Raw genomic sequence first — 18,229 nt, forward strand, 5'->3', positions numbered from 1 at the left:
TTATTATTATTATCATAAGATCTACTTTTTCTAGTTAATACCATTAATTTTTAAAAAATCTAATTATTATAAATAATTTTTAATCAAGAATTCCATAATATAATTCTATTATGAAATATTTTTTATAAGTAAAATATAACTAGTATTTATTAATATTCTTAGTTTTTTTATAATAATATATTAATTTTAATATATATTTACTTTCTTTTTTTGAAACAAACTATACCAATATTCTATATAAATAAATTTATTTTATAAAAACTTTTATAAATTCTTTCAATTGATAAATCTAGCCTAAGCTTTTTTTTATAAAATTTTTTTAACAGTTTGTAAATAGACTAAATATTAATAAATATTTTTATATAAATCAATAATACTAGTTTATAAAATCTGAAAAAATAAATTTCTAGCTTTATAAAATAATTTTTAATTCATTTTCTATATAATCTTACTTTTTTCAGAATTTAAATTATTTTATAAATCTATTTCTTAAATATTTTCAGTGTCTATAAGTATATAACAATATTATTTAAATAAATAATGATAAAGTAATCTAAAAATTCTATAAATAATAGATTTATGAAGCATGATTATATATTTTAAAATTTATATTTTATATAAAATACTGTTTTTTATTTCCAATTCTTTATAACTTTTATTTTATAAAAGATCTTATAAAGATTAAATTGAATAAATTAAAATATGTTTATAAAATATTTAATATGTTTATTAATTTATGATAATAGATACTTATTCTTAATAATCTACTCATTTAATTTATAATTATTAATATATATTTATAAATTTCTATTTTTCCTTTTCACAAATAAGACTAGAATTTTCATAAAAAATTTTAATTTTTTTATAGAAATATAATAAATCCAGGTAATTGAAATTTCACGGAATCTACAATAATAATTAAATTTTATAATTAATTTCATAAAATAAATTTAAAATATTTCTAGTATAACCTTTTTTGTTGTAAATATTATAATTATAATATTTTAATAATCTTTATAATTATCTTTAATATTTTCTAGTATCATTATAAAAATAACTATTTTTTTTAAATATTTATTTTTTAAAAATTTTATAAACATTTTTTCAAGAACTGGTTCCTATCTTACTATTTTGATAAATGATTTGAAACTAGATTTACTTTTATTCTTATATTAACCAGTATTTTTATATCATAAAATATATTAAAAATTTTTTATAAGAAGTCTTCTGTGTATCTATAAACTAGAATACACTATAGAAATTATTTACAAAGATCATCCAAAAAGATTTATACTTTTTTAATGTTCTTTTATAAATATTCCTATCTTAATCTCGCGGGCCAGTGAATCAGAGAATTCTAAACATTCTTTTGAATGTAAATTTTAGCATTTTATATAAATATAATTTAATAGACTATCTCACGGGTTTTAAGTAATAAGATTATAATAATAGGAGTTTAAAATAATATAGAAAGTATATCTTTTATTCATGAATATAAAAGATAGAGATTAATTATCTTGAGATATTATTATTATTTCTCTTATTCTTAGTCATGAATAATCTATTATTATTTTATATTAGACTATAAATCATATAGTACTCTGGCAAAGATCCTTATAGTAGGACTAATATTAGCATGGGTATATCTCATTATATCCTTTATCACGACGGTTGTAGGGATTCCTGCAGGTCCTTACAAAATTCTAATAGAACTTAATTAATTTTATAATTTGTTATATATTTAAATTATATCTAGCTATCAAGAATTTTATCCAGTACTAGAATTATAATGATATGAATTATTTTTATTTGGTTTTAATGGAATAGAAACAATTAGAATATTTATTTCAATTTTTATATTTTATTTTTCTGATCTCTGTCTATCACAGAATAAAAAATTTATAATTTATAAAATTATAATATTTATAATAATTCTTCTAAATATCTTGACCAGCCTATTAATTAGCTGTTATAAAAATGACTCATTTAATAAAAACTTTACAGAATCTAGAAAATATATATTAAAGATTTTATTAATATTACTACCAGGCTTATCAGGCTGAAATCTATATTCATATAATTTTAATACTTCTAGATTCTATATTAAAATTTAAAAATTCAAGAAGAATACCTGGCTAGATAATAATATTAATCTAAATTTTAAATATTAATTTTTCTTTGAAAAGACTTTTTATTTTTATTACTAGTGGAAATTTGTTATTAATATATTATACATGAGTTCTAATATACTCTCAGGTCTGGATAAGGCTTTATATAATATTCTAAAATATTAAAAGTTCTTATCTTTTATAGTAATATATAAGAAGCTTAAGATTTATATATTAATGGTAAAAATATATAAATTATCAAAGACTAGAATATTAAACTCATTATTTCTAAAATTATACTTATATTAACATTTAATTTAAAATTGATTAAATAATTTAATATTTCTATTTATTACAAGTCCTGTTATAATTAATTTTCTATTTTTTATTATATAATTAGAAACTTTCCAATATTATAACTAATAATATTAATATTAAATATTTTTGAAATGATTTAAATCATTTATTATTATTAGTAGAGTTATTTATATTCTAAAACTATTAAAGTCTTTATACTTCAGATATATACTGATTATTTTATTATTATCAAAAAAATATTAGAATATTTTTAATAATCTTTTTTTAGATTTTATTATATTCACAACCAAGAATTAAAAAAAATAATAAAATAATTATAATCTTTTATATTAATAAGGATATGGACAACCTTGATAATAATTCTAAAAATGAAATATTATTAAAAAAATAAATTTTTTCTTAGTTTAAAAATATTATATATATCTAGATATAGATAAATACTTAAATAATATAATCCTTTTATTATTACAACCACTAACCAGAATAATATAAAGAACAATTCAAATAATAAATTTATATGTGTCTCTCTAGTAGTCTAATTTAATTATATTTAAGTTTCTAGTATTATATATATAAAATTAACACGGGAGCTACTAGACTGCTGGTTATTAATTAATTATTATTTTTTATAATTCATATAATTAATACCTATTTTAACTAATATTGTAATTAAAAATATATTACTACTAGTATATTATTTCTGTAAAATCTCTGTACGAATTACTAATTAATATATAATTATCAATCTTTTAAATATACCTGATCTTCCTAACCTGCGGTTAAGATTAGTTAAAATAACTTCTTAACCATAACCTATCCTTAACTGTACGGTTAAGAGGATTCTTATACCTTAATCTAATTGTCAGGTTTTAAGGTTAAATTAAAGTATAACGTTCAGGTATAACCACTCTAGAGAGTATTAAAAAAATTCAAGCTTAATATATAAATTATATTTAAAAAATAATATTTTCTTTGTCACGGTGCAAACCCAGAGGACCTACCCGCCTTGTTCAATCTAACTGACCTGCTTATCTCTTTCTACTCCCTGACTGCTCTGCATGTGATATATAACCTTTTTAATCTCCTTTCTGTTACTAATCCTTTTTATAGCTCCTTAAGCTATATCTTGTCTACAAATCTAAGAATAATCTGACTAAATAACTAGAAGATAATATTCAAAAGACTTGTATCAAGAAATCTCTAGCTAGAACTACTAGTTCTACTATCTTATCTGTAATTAAACTAGCCAGCCAGCCTGTATCTTAATGCTAAATAACTTTTATTTATAAGACTAGTAATTAAATAAAATACTAGCTATTCTGTAGCTTCCTGTAATATTAAATATTCTTAAAAAATTCATTTAATATACTAGCAAATATCCTGAGGAATAATTTAATAATTATAATTATTTCCATGCCTGCGCTGTAGAAGTCTAGAACTAATTAAATATAAGAAAAACTGTTCTTATTTTCTAGTTTAATTAAATCTAAGAAAAGAAAATTAGAATGATCTAGTTCTGAATTTTATGAATAAGATAAAACTAAAATTAAATATTATAGCTAATAAGAATAATATATTTATTTAAAGATAAGATAAACTAGTTAAAAACATGATAATATTTCTCAAAAATATAATATATAAATAATATTGATAATATATTATATAATTTATAACAACTAGAAATTTAAGATCTTTAAATCTAAAATTCTTTTTAAAAATCTCTGATTTCCTGATATATAATAATAAGAAAACTCTAGTTTTTTAAAATTAATTAATTATAATATAATAAATCTATAAAATAATGTATTTAAACAGCTGCTATAAAAAGTATTTTAAATATTTATTCTATTATAAAATAACTGACTTCTATAAAAATACTACTAATATTAATATATTTATAGATAATCTTTACTACTCTAAATAAAATTTATAATATTTAATACCATATCAAGAACTGAAACTAGTATCTGAAAAAAATTTTATTTATAATTTTATTTTATATTTTAATATCTAGTAGTGGAGACTAATATTTATAAAATCTATTTAAAAAAATATTTTATATTTATAATAGTTTTTGAAATTAAAAATGTAACTACAGTCTAATTTACAAATAATAATATAAACTTTAACTAGTTTATTGAATTCTATACTAGTACTTTAATTCATATTAATTAAAAAATAAGATAATCTAAAAAACGAGTTTATTATTCTATTATATCTCAATAATAATTTTAAATATTATTTATTATTTTTATCTTACTAGTATCTGAATTTTCTAAATTATTAATTATAGTTTAAATCTAGAGTTTAAAAATCATACTTATATAATAATAATAAATTAGTATTTTATTTATTAAAAACAAAGTTATCTAGCTAAAAACTATCTAAAAAAAATAGTTTAGATTAAATAATTAAAGATTATAAAAAAATAAATAAACAAAAAATAATATCTAGAAAAAGTTTTCTTTCTAAATAAAATTAAAATTTATTTAAATATATGACTTACAGATTTTACTAGAATAAAAAATTAAAAGTTTTATACTAAATATTTTTATATTAAGAAATAAATTAATAATATCTGTTTATACTTTTATAGATACTAAAATAAATATATTGATATATATATATACTAACTTCACAGTTAAACTAGTATATTAATTACGAAATAAAATAATTCTTAAATAACCAGATATACTATAATAAAATTTAATAAAAAATTATTATATTCTTAATATATATTATATATTTTAATCTTACTTTTGATATATAATAACTTAATAATAAATTTTTTTTAATTTTTAATTTAAATTAGTATGATATTATACTAGATAAAATAGAATTCATAAAATCTAAAATTTTATTTAATTATTCATATTACTAGCTTATTTAATCTGATTAACTTCTATTAGAGACTAAGATTAAAATAAGTTTATTATATTATATTTTTTAAAATATCTTAGACTAGTATTCTATAAATTAAAACTACTAGTAAAATAATATTTATCAACTTAATTATTTCTAGAAGTATTAAAACTATTATATTTTATACTAATTTTAGAATATAAATTTATATTTTTATAAATCTATTAAAGCTCCCCTTTAAATAGAATAAAATATAATTCTAGTAATTAAAATTTTTAATATTAATAACTTATATTATTTTCAGAATCTTGCAGCAAGAATATACTAAATAAAATTAAAACAATATTAATTAAAATTTTTATACCTTGAAAATATCTTTAAAATTAAAGATTTAAGATATTTCTTATATTCCTGATTATTATTAAAACTAAAAAGTCAAATACATAAAATTTTATAAATTAAAATTCTGAGTTAACAAAGAAAAATAAAAACAATAGAATTTTATTCAAATATTATTATAATTTAATTATTTTTTTTAAAAAAAAATTAAATGTTTTTCTATTATTCTGCTCTCATGATTAAAAAACAAAATTAATAAAAAGAATTTACTAAAAATAATTTTTTATATATAATATTTTTAAAGAAACTCAAGATAGCTTAAAAATATTTTTCTAAAAAAATTGAAAAAAGTTTTTTATCTCTAGTATAGTACTATTTATTTTTTTATCTTTAAATAAAAAAGTCTAGAGAAGATTTGTATTTTTATATAGATTAATCAAAATTAAATGTATTAATTTATAAATATCTTTATCTAGTTTTATTAATAATATATTAATATCTAATAAAAATAAAATTGATTTTAAATTTCATATATATTAAATTTTAAATTATTTTTATACCACTAGCCTCCAGGCTATTATTTATAAATATAAATTTTATATAATAAAAATTAAGTTTTTAATTTTTATAATTTTACTATTAATATATATATATAAAATGATAATTATTAAATAATAGTACTTTATAATTATTTAAACAATTGAATTTTTTTAATTTCTATAACTTCTATTATCAATCTATAAAAAAAATAATTAAATTATAAATTTTATAATTTAATCAATCTGAAAAAGTACTCTTTCTATATAAAATACTCTTTTTATATAAAATAATATTTATAAAAAATATTTTACATTTTAGAAAAATCTTGATATTAATATTTATATTAATATATTATAATTTCTCTAGATCTACACAAGTAGAAATTAATATTATTGATAAAATAATAATAAAAATCTATTTCTAATAAATTAATAAAATATAGTATTCTATAACTCATTATTCTAAAATTATATTATTGAAGCATAATTAAAGTATTTATATTAAAACGATATCAATAATTATATATATTCTAACAGAGTAATATACAAAATTAAAAACTTATAATAATTAAAAAATTTTGATATTCTTACAGACTACCAAGTTTTAGAATATTTTATAATTATTAAAAAATTTAATATCTAATAGACTTGTTAAATAATAATATTTTTTCTTATTATTTTATTATCTGTTATTATCCAAGAAAATTATTATTTTAATTAATTACTTTATTTAAGAAAAATCTTTTATTAGATAGTTAAAAAACTGTTACTAAATAATATTAAAGCTAGATGTGAGAGCTAATCAAATAATCCTATTTACTATTTCGAAACTAGAATATCGAACATGAGAGGAGAAAGGAAAGGAGTATAAAGAAATATATATAAATAATAAAAAAAATAAGTAAAATAGAATAAATAGAATAAATAAAATAAGTAAGGACTAGATTATATATCTTAATTATATTTTACTATTATATTATCTTTCTTTTTAAAATTAGCTGCTTTTAACTAAGAACATGTTATTATTTTTATAATCTAGTATAACTTTATTAGTCTCAGCAGCGGTTAATTACTGTAACAATTATTTAAATAATTTAAAATAAGTATAATATCTACTACAATAATTTTATGAATAGTATAAAGTAGTCTTAAAGTTTATAATTAAACATTATATATAATTTATTTTATTTAAAAAAAGCTTTTTAATTATATATTATAAATAATTATAATACAACTGATTAGCTAGTATCTTTTTTAATTTTCAATAATAGTATGTTAAATCTAGTCATATAAAATCTTTGAAAAGTTTTATAATTATTCAAAATAAAAATCAGGTATATTTATATATTTTCAAAACAAATAAATTTTAGATATATTTTTTAGTTTATTAATAATCAGAACTGGCTTATACTAATTATTAAAAAACTTCTATAAAGACTAGTTCTAAAATAATCTTTTATATTAATAAAGATTCTATTACTAATACTAAAAAACTTTCTGGATAATATTAATAGTTTAATTTATTAATTTTAAATTTCTTAAATATTTACTTAAGTTAAAAACTAGATTTATTTTGTTTAATTAACAAACTCCTGTACCTGATCTCAGATAATTATAAATAACAGAATATTTACGAAAAATACTTAATTAAATAATATTTTAGATTTATAATTTTCTTATTATAAATAATAATAATTTAATAGATTTATGCGGGAGAGGAGCAGTAACAAAATGAATTAAAAATAATAAGTTTAATTGATTACTCAAAATAATTAATAAATAAAATAAACTACTAGACTATATATTAATCAATAATCTTTATTTATTTATTAATTAATTTAAGGATAATATATATTAAAAAATTTTAATTTAATCTATAAGATTTCATAAAGTTTCTTCTAAGAATTAATTATAAATTAGTTTTGATAATTAAAAGTAATTATATCCAGTGGCCTAATTTAAATATATTATATCTTGTATTAATAATTATTTAGGATATAAATAGAAACTATACACTTACTAAAATAATTTATTATAAAAACTGTATTATAGCCGTAGCAGTCTTTTAGAGAAAAAAATATAAACTTATTAGAATATATTATTATAGATATATAAGAATTAGCAGAAAATAAGATAAATCTAATAATTAATTATAATAAATATTCTTATATTTATATATTAAATAACTATTTCTATAATATTAAATAACTTTATTTTAGATACTCCAATAATATTAATACTTTTTAAAAATTAGTATTTTTATATATTCCAGATATATAAATTATAGCTAAAAATAAATATTATTTAATAATTGAATTTAAAAACTTCTTTTATCAGGAATTACCAGCTGGTTTTGTTATGATAATAATAATCTAATTTTAATAATATTTAAAAACAATAATTTTTAGATTATCCAGTAGTAGACTTTTTATAAATAAAATACTTAATTAAAAATACTACTTCTTCAAAAAAACTAATGAATAATAAAATGATAACAGAAAATAATCTCTGCTTAATAAATTAATTAAATATTAAATTTTTCAATAATTATAAAATATTTTAAGACTTAATAATTTATAAAAATATTAAATTTTTATAATTATTATAATTTTTCCAGCTCAGCACGCTATTTTATTAGAATTTATATAATTATTCATATTTTTTATTATAAATATTATAATTATATTCAGGCAGGGACATAGGCTTAAAATAATAAATTATAAAATATTATTATTTAATTGTTATATTAATCTTAACTGGATTTATATATATATTATTAGTAGAGATCATAAAATCCAAAAATTTTATTTTTATTATATAAAATATATAATTATGAATAACAGCCTTGAGACCGGCAGTACAGAAATACTTTATAATTTAATATATATATAATTTATATTTAACTTTAATTTTACTGAAGATTAATATATTATTAACATAAGTAATAATAAACTTATTCAGGAAGTCTATAAAAAATCTTATAGATTATTAGAAATCAGCCAGATTATTAATAAATTGAATAATAATATATAATATCTATAAATTTTATAATAAGTATAGAATATTATCAGATCTTTAAAGCTAGAATTTATATAAATTTAATAAAACTTTTAATAAATATCAAGTTTAATAAAAATTTTAATATTTTATAATTAATTTATTATCTTATTAATAAATAAGATTAGATAGAGATTTTCATAATTTAATATATTTAATCTTTAATAATTAATATATAAATATAATTCTCGCCCGGGCTTTTGTACTATAAGAATAAAAAAATAAATGATTAATATTAAAAATAATAATTTTTTTGGAATTTTTAATGATATATTTTTATATTATTTTAAGTTTTCTTAAGATTATTTTATACAAGATATTTTCAATAAATTCTCTTCTTTTAACTTTATCTAGTAGTTGTAAGGACGGGATAATAAGAAAAGATTTATTAAACTATAATAATATTTAAATAAAATGTATTTAATTTATTTTTTTCTATTAATTTAAGATCTTAATTCACAGGATCTTATTTATTAAAATTTTTTTATTATATTTAAAAATATAATATTTTTAATCAATATTATTTTAATTTTTTGCTGCGGGGTCTCAGGAATATTATAAATTATTAATATTATAATTTATTTTAATTTATATCTCCTACAGGGAATTTCAATAAATTTATAAAAATATAAATATATATATTAAAATTAATATAAAATATAATAGTTTTAATAATTTTTAAAAATTTTTATTCTAGCACGCAGTATCTTATTAATGATTTTAATTTATAAGATATTAGTTTCAAATATCTTAAAAAATCTAGTATAATAGATTTATTTTAATTTTATTTTATAATAAAGACTAATTAAATTAAATAAGCTAGTAATATTAATAACTTAATAAAATTTTATATTTAAATTATTATTTATTAATAATAAAATTAAAATAAATAATATATATTAAAAATATAATAATTTTCTATTAAATTCTATTATAATATATCTGGCTATAAAAGAATATTCTATTCTGGAATTAGTATATTAGCTTAATTATAAAATCATTATTTATATATATAAATATATTTATTTTAATATTTATTAAAGTATAGATAGGTACTGTTAATTTATTTTTTAATATTAATATATTTATTATAAAATCCTTATTTTCTTGATTTAGGCAAATCTGTAAATCTAATATATTTAAATAAATTCTTATTCTATTTTAAAAAAAGACTTTTTTTAAATATTATTTTTTATTTATTTATTTTCTTTTATAATTTCCACTTATTTAATTTAAATTATTTTATTTCTAATAGATAAAATATTATTTCCAGTTATTATATAAGCTTATTTTCGGGCTCCAGACTTAAAATATAATTATTAATTTTAAAAAATTCAGATATTAATAGGAATAAAATAATAGAATTAATAATATCTAAGATAATTAATAAAGTATCATAAATTTATTTTAATATTTAATTGTTAAGATCCGAAGCACTAGTGTAAAATTTAATAAATTAATTAAGATCTATTTTATTATTTATAATTTAATTATTTCTTTTAGTTTTAGAAATTATTATTAATATAGATTATTATTTAATATATTTTAATAATATTAGTCTCCATGGCCAGATACTAAAATATAAAAATAAATTTATAAAATCTTTTTAGATATTATTTTTAATTTTTATTATATTATATTTAACTAGTTCTTAAAAGCCAGAGTTTTTTCTATTATTAAATATTAAAAAAGTAAATTTTTAAAGATTTTTTAAATTTAGGAGTCTTAGCTTTCTGGTTATTATAAATTATATAATATATTATTAGTATTATCTATATATTATATTTTTAAAAAATATTATTATACTTTTTAACTAGCTTATTTTATTTTTAGATAAATATATTATATTTATTAGTTATAATATTCAACTCTAATTCTATCTTATAAGTTTAAGAATTAAATTAAAAGTTTTTTTAAATTTTTTTATATATCTTACTAAATTCTTTCTAAATAATCTTTTTATAGTTCTTAGTTTTTCTATTTGATAGAATTATTAAATATTACTTTAACTTTTTTTATACAAGATAAAGCCAGCTTGATTTTCTTTAATTATTATAATTTAAGAAGATTATTAATTAAAAATTTTTTAAAAAGTTTAATTCAGGCTATCTTATCTTGGCTGTTTTAGTATTACTAAGTATATATCAAATAAATACTAGTAATCTATTTTATTATATAAATAGCCGCTTATAGTATTTATTAAAGAAAAGAATAACTATAATATTTAATATTATATAAGAGCTAATTAAATAATCTTATTCAGAGTATTTGAACTAGAATATTAAATATAAGAGAGAAAGGGAAAGGAGTATAAATAAATAAGATAAATAGAATAAATAAAATAATATTATATACAATAAATAAGTAAAAACTATATTATATGCCTTGGTCATGTCTCACCATCACAGTCTAGAACTAATTTATAATTATAATTTTAAAATTATTTTTGTGATTTACAATTATTATATTTATTATTTTTCAGTTTATAATTTCTTCTGTTATTCTAGAATCTATAATAATAAATAATAATAATAATAATTTTTTTTATTTCTCAGGCAGATGTGGAACATATCCTAAAATAAAATAATATAAAGTTTAAAAATATTTAATAAAATAAAATAGAATAATTTTTAAGCTTGATAAAGAAAATATTACATTGAAATATTAAAATAAATATAGAAATTCCTTAGATTCTGGTTATATTATGATTATATTTATTAGGTTAAATTATAATATTCAATGAAAATATTATAAAATCTCTAATAAAAATAAGATAAGAATCTAATCTTTAAATGAAAATTACAGATTTTTGAAAAAAAATCATATTTTATTTTAAAATTTTATTATTAATAAAATGATACTAATACTGCCTCTATACTAGATTTATATAGTTAATAATAATAATAATTTTATATTTTTTTACAAATATTTCTAGGAAATATTTTATAATATATATTTTAAATTGACTATCTATTCCTGATACTTTTGAAGATTAAAGTTTAATATAAAATAAATAATATTAGTAATTTTAATTTCTCCCTTTTCCTTCTCCATTCTAGAGAATGAATGAGAGTATGTTAATAAAATTTTATTAAAAACATAATTTTCTCAGAAATAATTTATTTATTATTATAAATTATTAGCCTATTCTAATCAGTAGATGTATTCTTAAATCATTATATTTTTTTGATAATAGAAATGGTATTTTATGATAATTTTAATTTTATACTATTTTAATATAGCAGTATTTTTCTTAGATAATTAGATAAAAAGAATGAAAATGTAATAAAATTTACTTGTTAAAGTAGAAAGTCTATTGATTAAATAAAGAATTGATTACTAAATACTAAAGATTCATTTAATAATATTTAAAGATAGTCTATATTCATAAAAAACTGATCCTTAAGAGAATAGTAATTTTTCCTAAAGAAATCAACATTTTATAAATATCAAGAAAATATAGAACTGTTATTAATAATCTCATGATTTCTATGATTACTATAATATGTCATCCTAATGACCTTACTCCTAATAGCTAGATTGTTCTATAACATTCTTCTAGTATCTATAAAATACTAGTTTTATATTACTTGGTTATTAATTTCTCAAAAATAAATTATTTTATAAATATAGACTATATCATTACTAGAAAAAATTTATAATATTTAATTATTAATTCCTTATCTAATTAACAGGCTTTTTATTTTAAAAAGTAGATTCTATCACACTGTTCAAAAAAATCATGATACTGTAAAATAATATAGTTTTCTAGATCCAAACTTAAATTAAATCCTAAAATACCAAACGAAATCAGAGTTAATATAATAAATATTAAACTATAAGTAACTTTACTAGGAAGTACCTGCCCCTGATGTCAAATTTGGTAATATTATAATGATAGAAATAGATAATAATAAACCTTTTTTATATGATTTCTAATTATCTGGATCAATAGAATATAATAAAATAAAAAGAATAACTATAATAATCATAGATCCAATTTCAATCAAAAAGCCTCAGGTTTACTATAAGAGAAAAGCCAAGAAAAAAAACTATGAATAATGAAAATGAGTTTATTTAGTTAGTGTTGGTGCAGGCACCAACGAACTTGGGCGCACCTCACGCCGTTGGCGGCCGCTTGCGGCAGAACGACTGCTTAAGGAAGGCCAACCGCCTCGCTCCTCATAGATAGCTCGACAACTAGTTAAGAATATGAAAACCATTGTCATTCGTTCTTCGTTATCATGCAAGTAGCACCAGTTAGTTTACTTACATAACTTTTTTGCTTATATTCATAATTTATATTGATTTTTCTATATATTCTTATTTTTCTTCTTATGTTTAATATTCTAGTTTAGATACACCATATGGATCACATTTGAACGGCTCTCACAGTAGATTTAAAAATAAAGAAGTACCTAACAGATACCTGAAGCTAAGATTCAGAAAGGAGCGGATCTAAAATACTGGTATCGGTTTTATTATGAATCTTACTTGATATCTTATCATAGAATTAATAGATAATTTATAAGTAATATATCATTTACAGGCAGTGAATAAAATAATTATTGATTATAATTTACAGAAGTATAGTCTTCATGTCTATTTTGTAATAAAAACGTATTATTCACATTATCTCATCATATTCATCCTTATAATAATCATGAATAAAATAAAATTTGTAAACTCTCAAGATCTAATACAAAATCAGGAATATATTACCAAGAAATATTATTCTATGATTACTAGGAAAAATTCTAGAAACAACACTTTGGATAGCTTTGATACTGATTCTTAGGAATTATAGATGATATATAGTATTTAATATTATGAATTCAACAGTATTTGTATGGCTTTAAATAAATAGGATCCCAGCGCTTCCACCTGCGGGTTGCATAGAATTGTAAGAAATATGGCCAGGGCGAGTAAGTAAATTAATAAAGCTTATTCTTTATCAGTCTTCAGGATATTCGTCCCTGATATTACTGACAAATGTCCTCGTTTCCCAATCCCATCTTTTGAAATGCTTTCCCGCCACTGCCACGAGTGTTGAGGGCAATTCTGAAACCTCGGGACTCATTAGCTCAATATTCTCCTCGGCCACATAACGAACACTCTTATCCTCAACTCTTGGGAGCAGGAGTTAGCTTTACCCTAAATGTAAGATCGATACGTGTAAAGGAGCTTACAGCACATGATAGAAGCTCTGGTGCCTACCACCTTGCAAGCGATCTATTCCCATCCTTCTCATCCATTGCTCACCCGCGCCGCACTCCGTGTCCCAACCTGTTATGATGGCTCGGTAATCGTACCGGCGATGTCTAAATACCTGTCCAACGCGGTATTTTACTTCCCTCCGCTGAGAAGAGCGCCTCTTTACTTGTTTAGGAATTTCGTCCGCCGCTCGCATCACATGGAGACTTTCCAGTATATGCTCATACTCGGGCGTTCCATGAAGCAGAGGCGCCACGTACTGTTCAATCAAGTGGATGTCGGATGGGAACTCCGTAGCAAAAAGCTCCATTAGCCATAGCAGATTATGTCTGACGTCAGTAGGCTGAGCAAGATCCGAAAGCAACAAAGAGGACCAAATTGCAGCATACTTCGCACAAACGACATCCACTGGTGTTAGGCGCATATCTGGAAAACGAGACATACGTTGGACCGAGTTCAGAATGTTTTTGCTGCACCGAAGGACGACTTCTGAAGTGTGGGATTCGGCCAAGAAGTTCGCTCGCTCGACCGCAGTGACACCTAAGAAGTTTAGTTGATACTCTAGATCCGTGATTGGCGTTTCCTTCTCTGAGCGGAACGGATCCATATAAATTGGGCTGCCGCGTGTCCCGTCTTCAATTACATTATCGTCCATATCATAGCCGATGGGCGGCAGGATAATCACATGGACATGGAAAGGGAAGCCGCATGGCCGGGCGTTCAGGCCGAACCGTTCAGCAACGTAGCAATAAATAGTTGCCGAAATCAGAGGAAGTGAATTGTGCCGAGGGTCATTCAAAGCAATACCAAGAAAGTTGTGCTCCAAGCAATGGTACTCTTTTTCTTCACCAATTCCGGTGAGATTATTTGCCCTCAGGAACTTCGCAACTGCCCTGGCTTTATTACGAGACGTGAGCTGGTGGATGTCTGGACAGCTGATAGGAAGTAGCGAGGCAATCGAGTCCAGTTTATCGCTGATCTAAAATTGTATTAGATAGCAACTTCCCTTCAGGCCCTGGAGTCACTTACCTCTTCCAAACTGCCAAAATCGCTCTCGGGTCTAAAAAGGTCGAATGCACCTAATGCCCTGTATAGAGACACCTCCTCGCCATTTCTCAGTTTAGCCCATTCTTGTACAGCGAGACCTCGATGAAGGCAAGTGAGGAGCGCCTCGGCATAATATCTTATTTCAAAGAAATATAGTTAAAACGAGATGCCGTCTCATGGATAGACAGAACAAACCTCCTTGCCAAGTAATCTTCTACACTGGATTGAATCTCAAGATTATGTAGAAGGGCATCTTTGGCATCATAGCCAAGCCCTATAATCTTTCGAATTTTCTCGATTCTTCCCGTTTGATTTGCAAGGATGCTGTCGAGAAGACGACAGGTCGCGCGGTATTCTAAATGCTTTAGTATGTAAAGCGATTTCCAATCTACCGCAGAGATAGGGCTTGCAAGCTTCGCTGGTAACTCATGTTGCCGGGCCCAGTGCTTAAAACGGCTCAGACAATAATATCGCCATAATAAAGGCTTTGTTGTTACCCCGCGAAATCGGCGAGCTGTCTGTTCTAATGCGGCAGCGGAACGGGGTGGGCAGTAGCAAAGAATATGATGTAGTAACTCTTCGGGGAAATAGTCTAGAGACGGAACCATTCCGGTACATGTGACACAGCAATAGACGACGACAATGAGACGAAAGAAAGGCTGCCCTTAGACTATCACAAGTTTGTGCCGCTCATCTGTGTCCATCTGGGTGGGTGCAAATCGGAGCCAAGCGAGCTCGATCCTGAGCGGGGAGTTCTGCCGTACCAGTGCTCTGTACCCCATCTTATATAAAAAATCTTGACACTCCTGCGCCAAATTCATTCTTCACCTCCTCACCACGGAAGACTTTTTAGTCAGACTCATGGGGCAATTTCAGTCTTCGATAAGCGAAGAGAACGCCAGCTCTTCGGCTGAATCACCTGATAAGAAACTTGATTATTACGAACTTTTACAGGTGAATTGGGACGCATCTGCAGAGGAGTAAGCTTGCCTTGCCTGTCGGTTTTTCTAAATCTTGCGCATGGGTTGTTTCTTGTGGATAGAGCACGCAGAATGGGGAAGGAGAATTGAATGCGGGCCTCGAAGGAGAGACTTGGTGGGATGAGCAGCGAAGGTATCCTGAAGCCACTAACACCCCTTAATCCCTTTAGAATCAAAAAGGCGTACAGAAGAAAAGCCCTTGAATTACACCCGGACCGAAACTATGGAAATGTGGAATCTGCTACAAAGCTTTTTGCAGAGGTCCAGTCTGCTTACGAAGTGCTTTCAGACCCTCAGGAGCGTTCGTGGTACGATACTCATCGAGATGTCTTGCTAGGAAGCCAGGGTAGTTCTGGCAACTCTGGCAGTCCACATAGTTCGCGCACGACTACTGCAGACGATGTCTATAGAATATTTTCTAGGTTCAGTCCACAGATGGAATTTTCAGACTCCTCGGATGGCTTCTACGGTGGTCTTCGTGAGGTCTTCTCACGACTTGCCGCGGAAGAAGAGATCGCTTGCCGTGGGGAGAATGTGGAAATCATTTCTTATCCGACGTTTGGGTGCCGGGGGGATGATTTCGAACGAGTTGTACGCCCATTCTACGTTGCATGGGGCGGCTTCTCAACAAAAAAGTCGTTTGCATGGAAAGATGTTTATCGTTACTCAGAAGCTCCCGATCGTCGTGTTCGTAGACTGATGGAGAAGGAAAATAAGCGCCTGAGGGAGGAAGGCATCCGTGAATTCAACGATGCTGTTCGATCACTCGTAGCTTTCGTCAAAAAGCGCGACCCGCGATACAAAACAAGCACCCAAAGTGAGTCACAGCGCCAGGAATTCCTACGACAATCTGCCGCCTCCCAAGCTGCGAAATCAAGGGCAGCGAATCAGGCTAAGCTGCGAGACCATATCACGCAAGACTGGGCAAAGTCGGAGGAATTTGAAGATGACGAGACAGTGAGTAGTACTGAGACAGAACTGGAAGTCTTCGAATGTGTTGTGTGCCGCAAAAGCTTCAAGAGTTTGAATCAGTTTGAGGCACACGAGCGAAGCAAAAAGCACGTCAAAGCCATTAAGCAGCTTCAAAAAGAAATGAGGAATGAAAACAAGCAGCTGGGACTAGCCGGAGATTCATCAGAGTATGAAGCTCAGGCTGCTATGACAATTGTCCCGGATGATCAAGCTATGCGTGTATCGAATGCCGACAGCACACCATGCAGATCCACGTCAGGCAACACACTTGGCAATGATGATAATGAAGGTGACATACCAGCACCAAACAATGCCGGTGAGAGCCAGGGTCAACGCGTATCCCACGAAAGCCTACGGGGATATATCGACCAAAACTCAGAAAGTGAAATTGACTATGCATCAAGAGAGGTTGTCGAGGGTCGACTCCAACTGACCGGTGATTCAACGCAGGATACGACAGATGCGGCTGCTAGTCTGTCTTCAGATTTTACGCATCTAGAGCTTGACCCCTCCAAGCCAGCCGTTCAGAAATTGGGCAAGGCTAAACAAAAGCGCTTAAAAAAAGCGGAACAGGCAAAAGGACAGTCCCTAGGCACGCAGTGTACAATATGCAGCGCTTCCTTTCCTTCACGGACCCAACTTTTTTCACATCTGAAAGAGTCTGATCACGCACCGGTGAAAGGGGTCACTCGGCATAGAAAGAAAAGGGTTTAGAAATTCTACTTTGGTTTCCCTTGGAGATTTGCGCCTTCCAAGATCTTATATATCAACACCTGGCACTAATCGTGGCCTT

At 23.5% G+C, this 18,229-nt stretch overlaps 2 protein-coding genes across 2 annotated transcripts; one reads left to right on the top strand and one right to left on the bottom strand.

Annotated features, from left to right (window-relative positions):
• Window positions 1-14,408: 14,408 nt before the first annotated feature.
• On the bottom strand, window positions 14,409-16,092 carry BO83DRAFT_401530 (uncharacterized protein; the record flags this gene model as incomplete). The annotated part of the gene is made up of 3 exons (XM_025533470.1): window positions 14,409-15,416; window positions 15,467-15,620; window positions 15,680-16,092. 3 exons carry the CDS (start codon window positions 16,090-16,092, stop codon window positions 14,409-14,411), a joined length of 1,575 nt encoding a protein of 524 aa, XP_025384811.1.
• Window positions 16,093-16,169: 77 nt separating this feature from the next.
• Window positions 16,170-18,222, top strand: BO83DRAFT_381057 (putative C2H2 finger domain protein). Its single transcript, XM_025531895.1, has 2 exons — window positions 16,170-16,464; window positions 16,635-18,222. Exons 1-2 carry the CDS (start codon window positions 16,346-16,348, stop codon window positions 18,148-18,150), a joined length of 1,635 nt encoding a protein of 544 aa, XP_025384812.1. The 5' UTR covers window positions 16,170-16,345; the 3' UTR covers window positions 18,151-18,222.
• The last annotated feature ends 7 nt before the right edge of the window (window positions 18,223-18,229 follow it).

The sequence above is a fragment of the Aspergillus eucalypticola genome (genome assembly GCF_003184535.1).
Source record: "Aspergillus eucalypticola CBS 122712 chromosome Unknown BO83scaffold_25, whole genome shotgun sequence".
Taxonomy (NCBI): Eukaryota; Fungi; Ascomycota; class Eurotiomycetes; order Eurotiales; family Aspergillaceae; genus Aspergillus; species Aspergillus eucalypticola.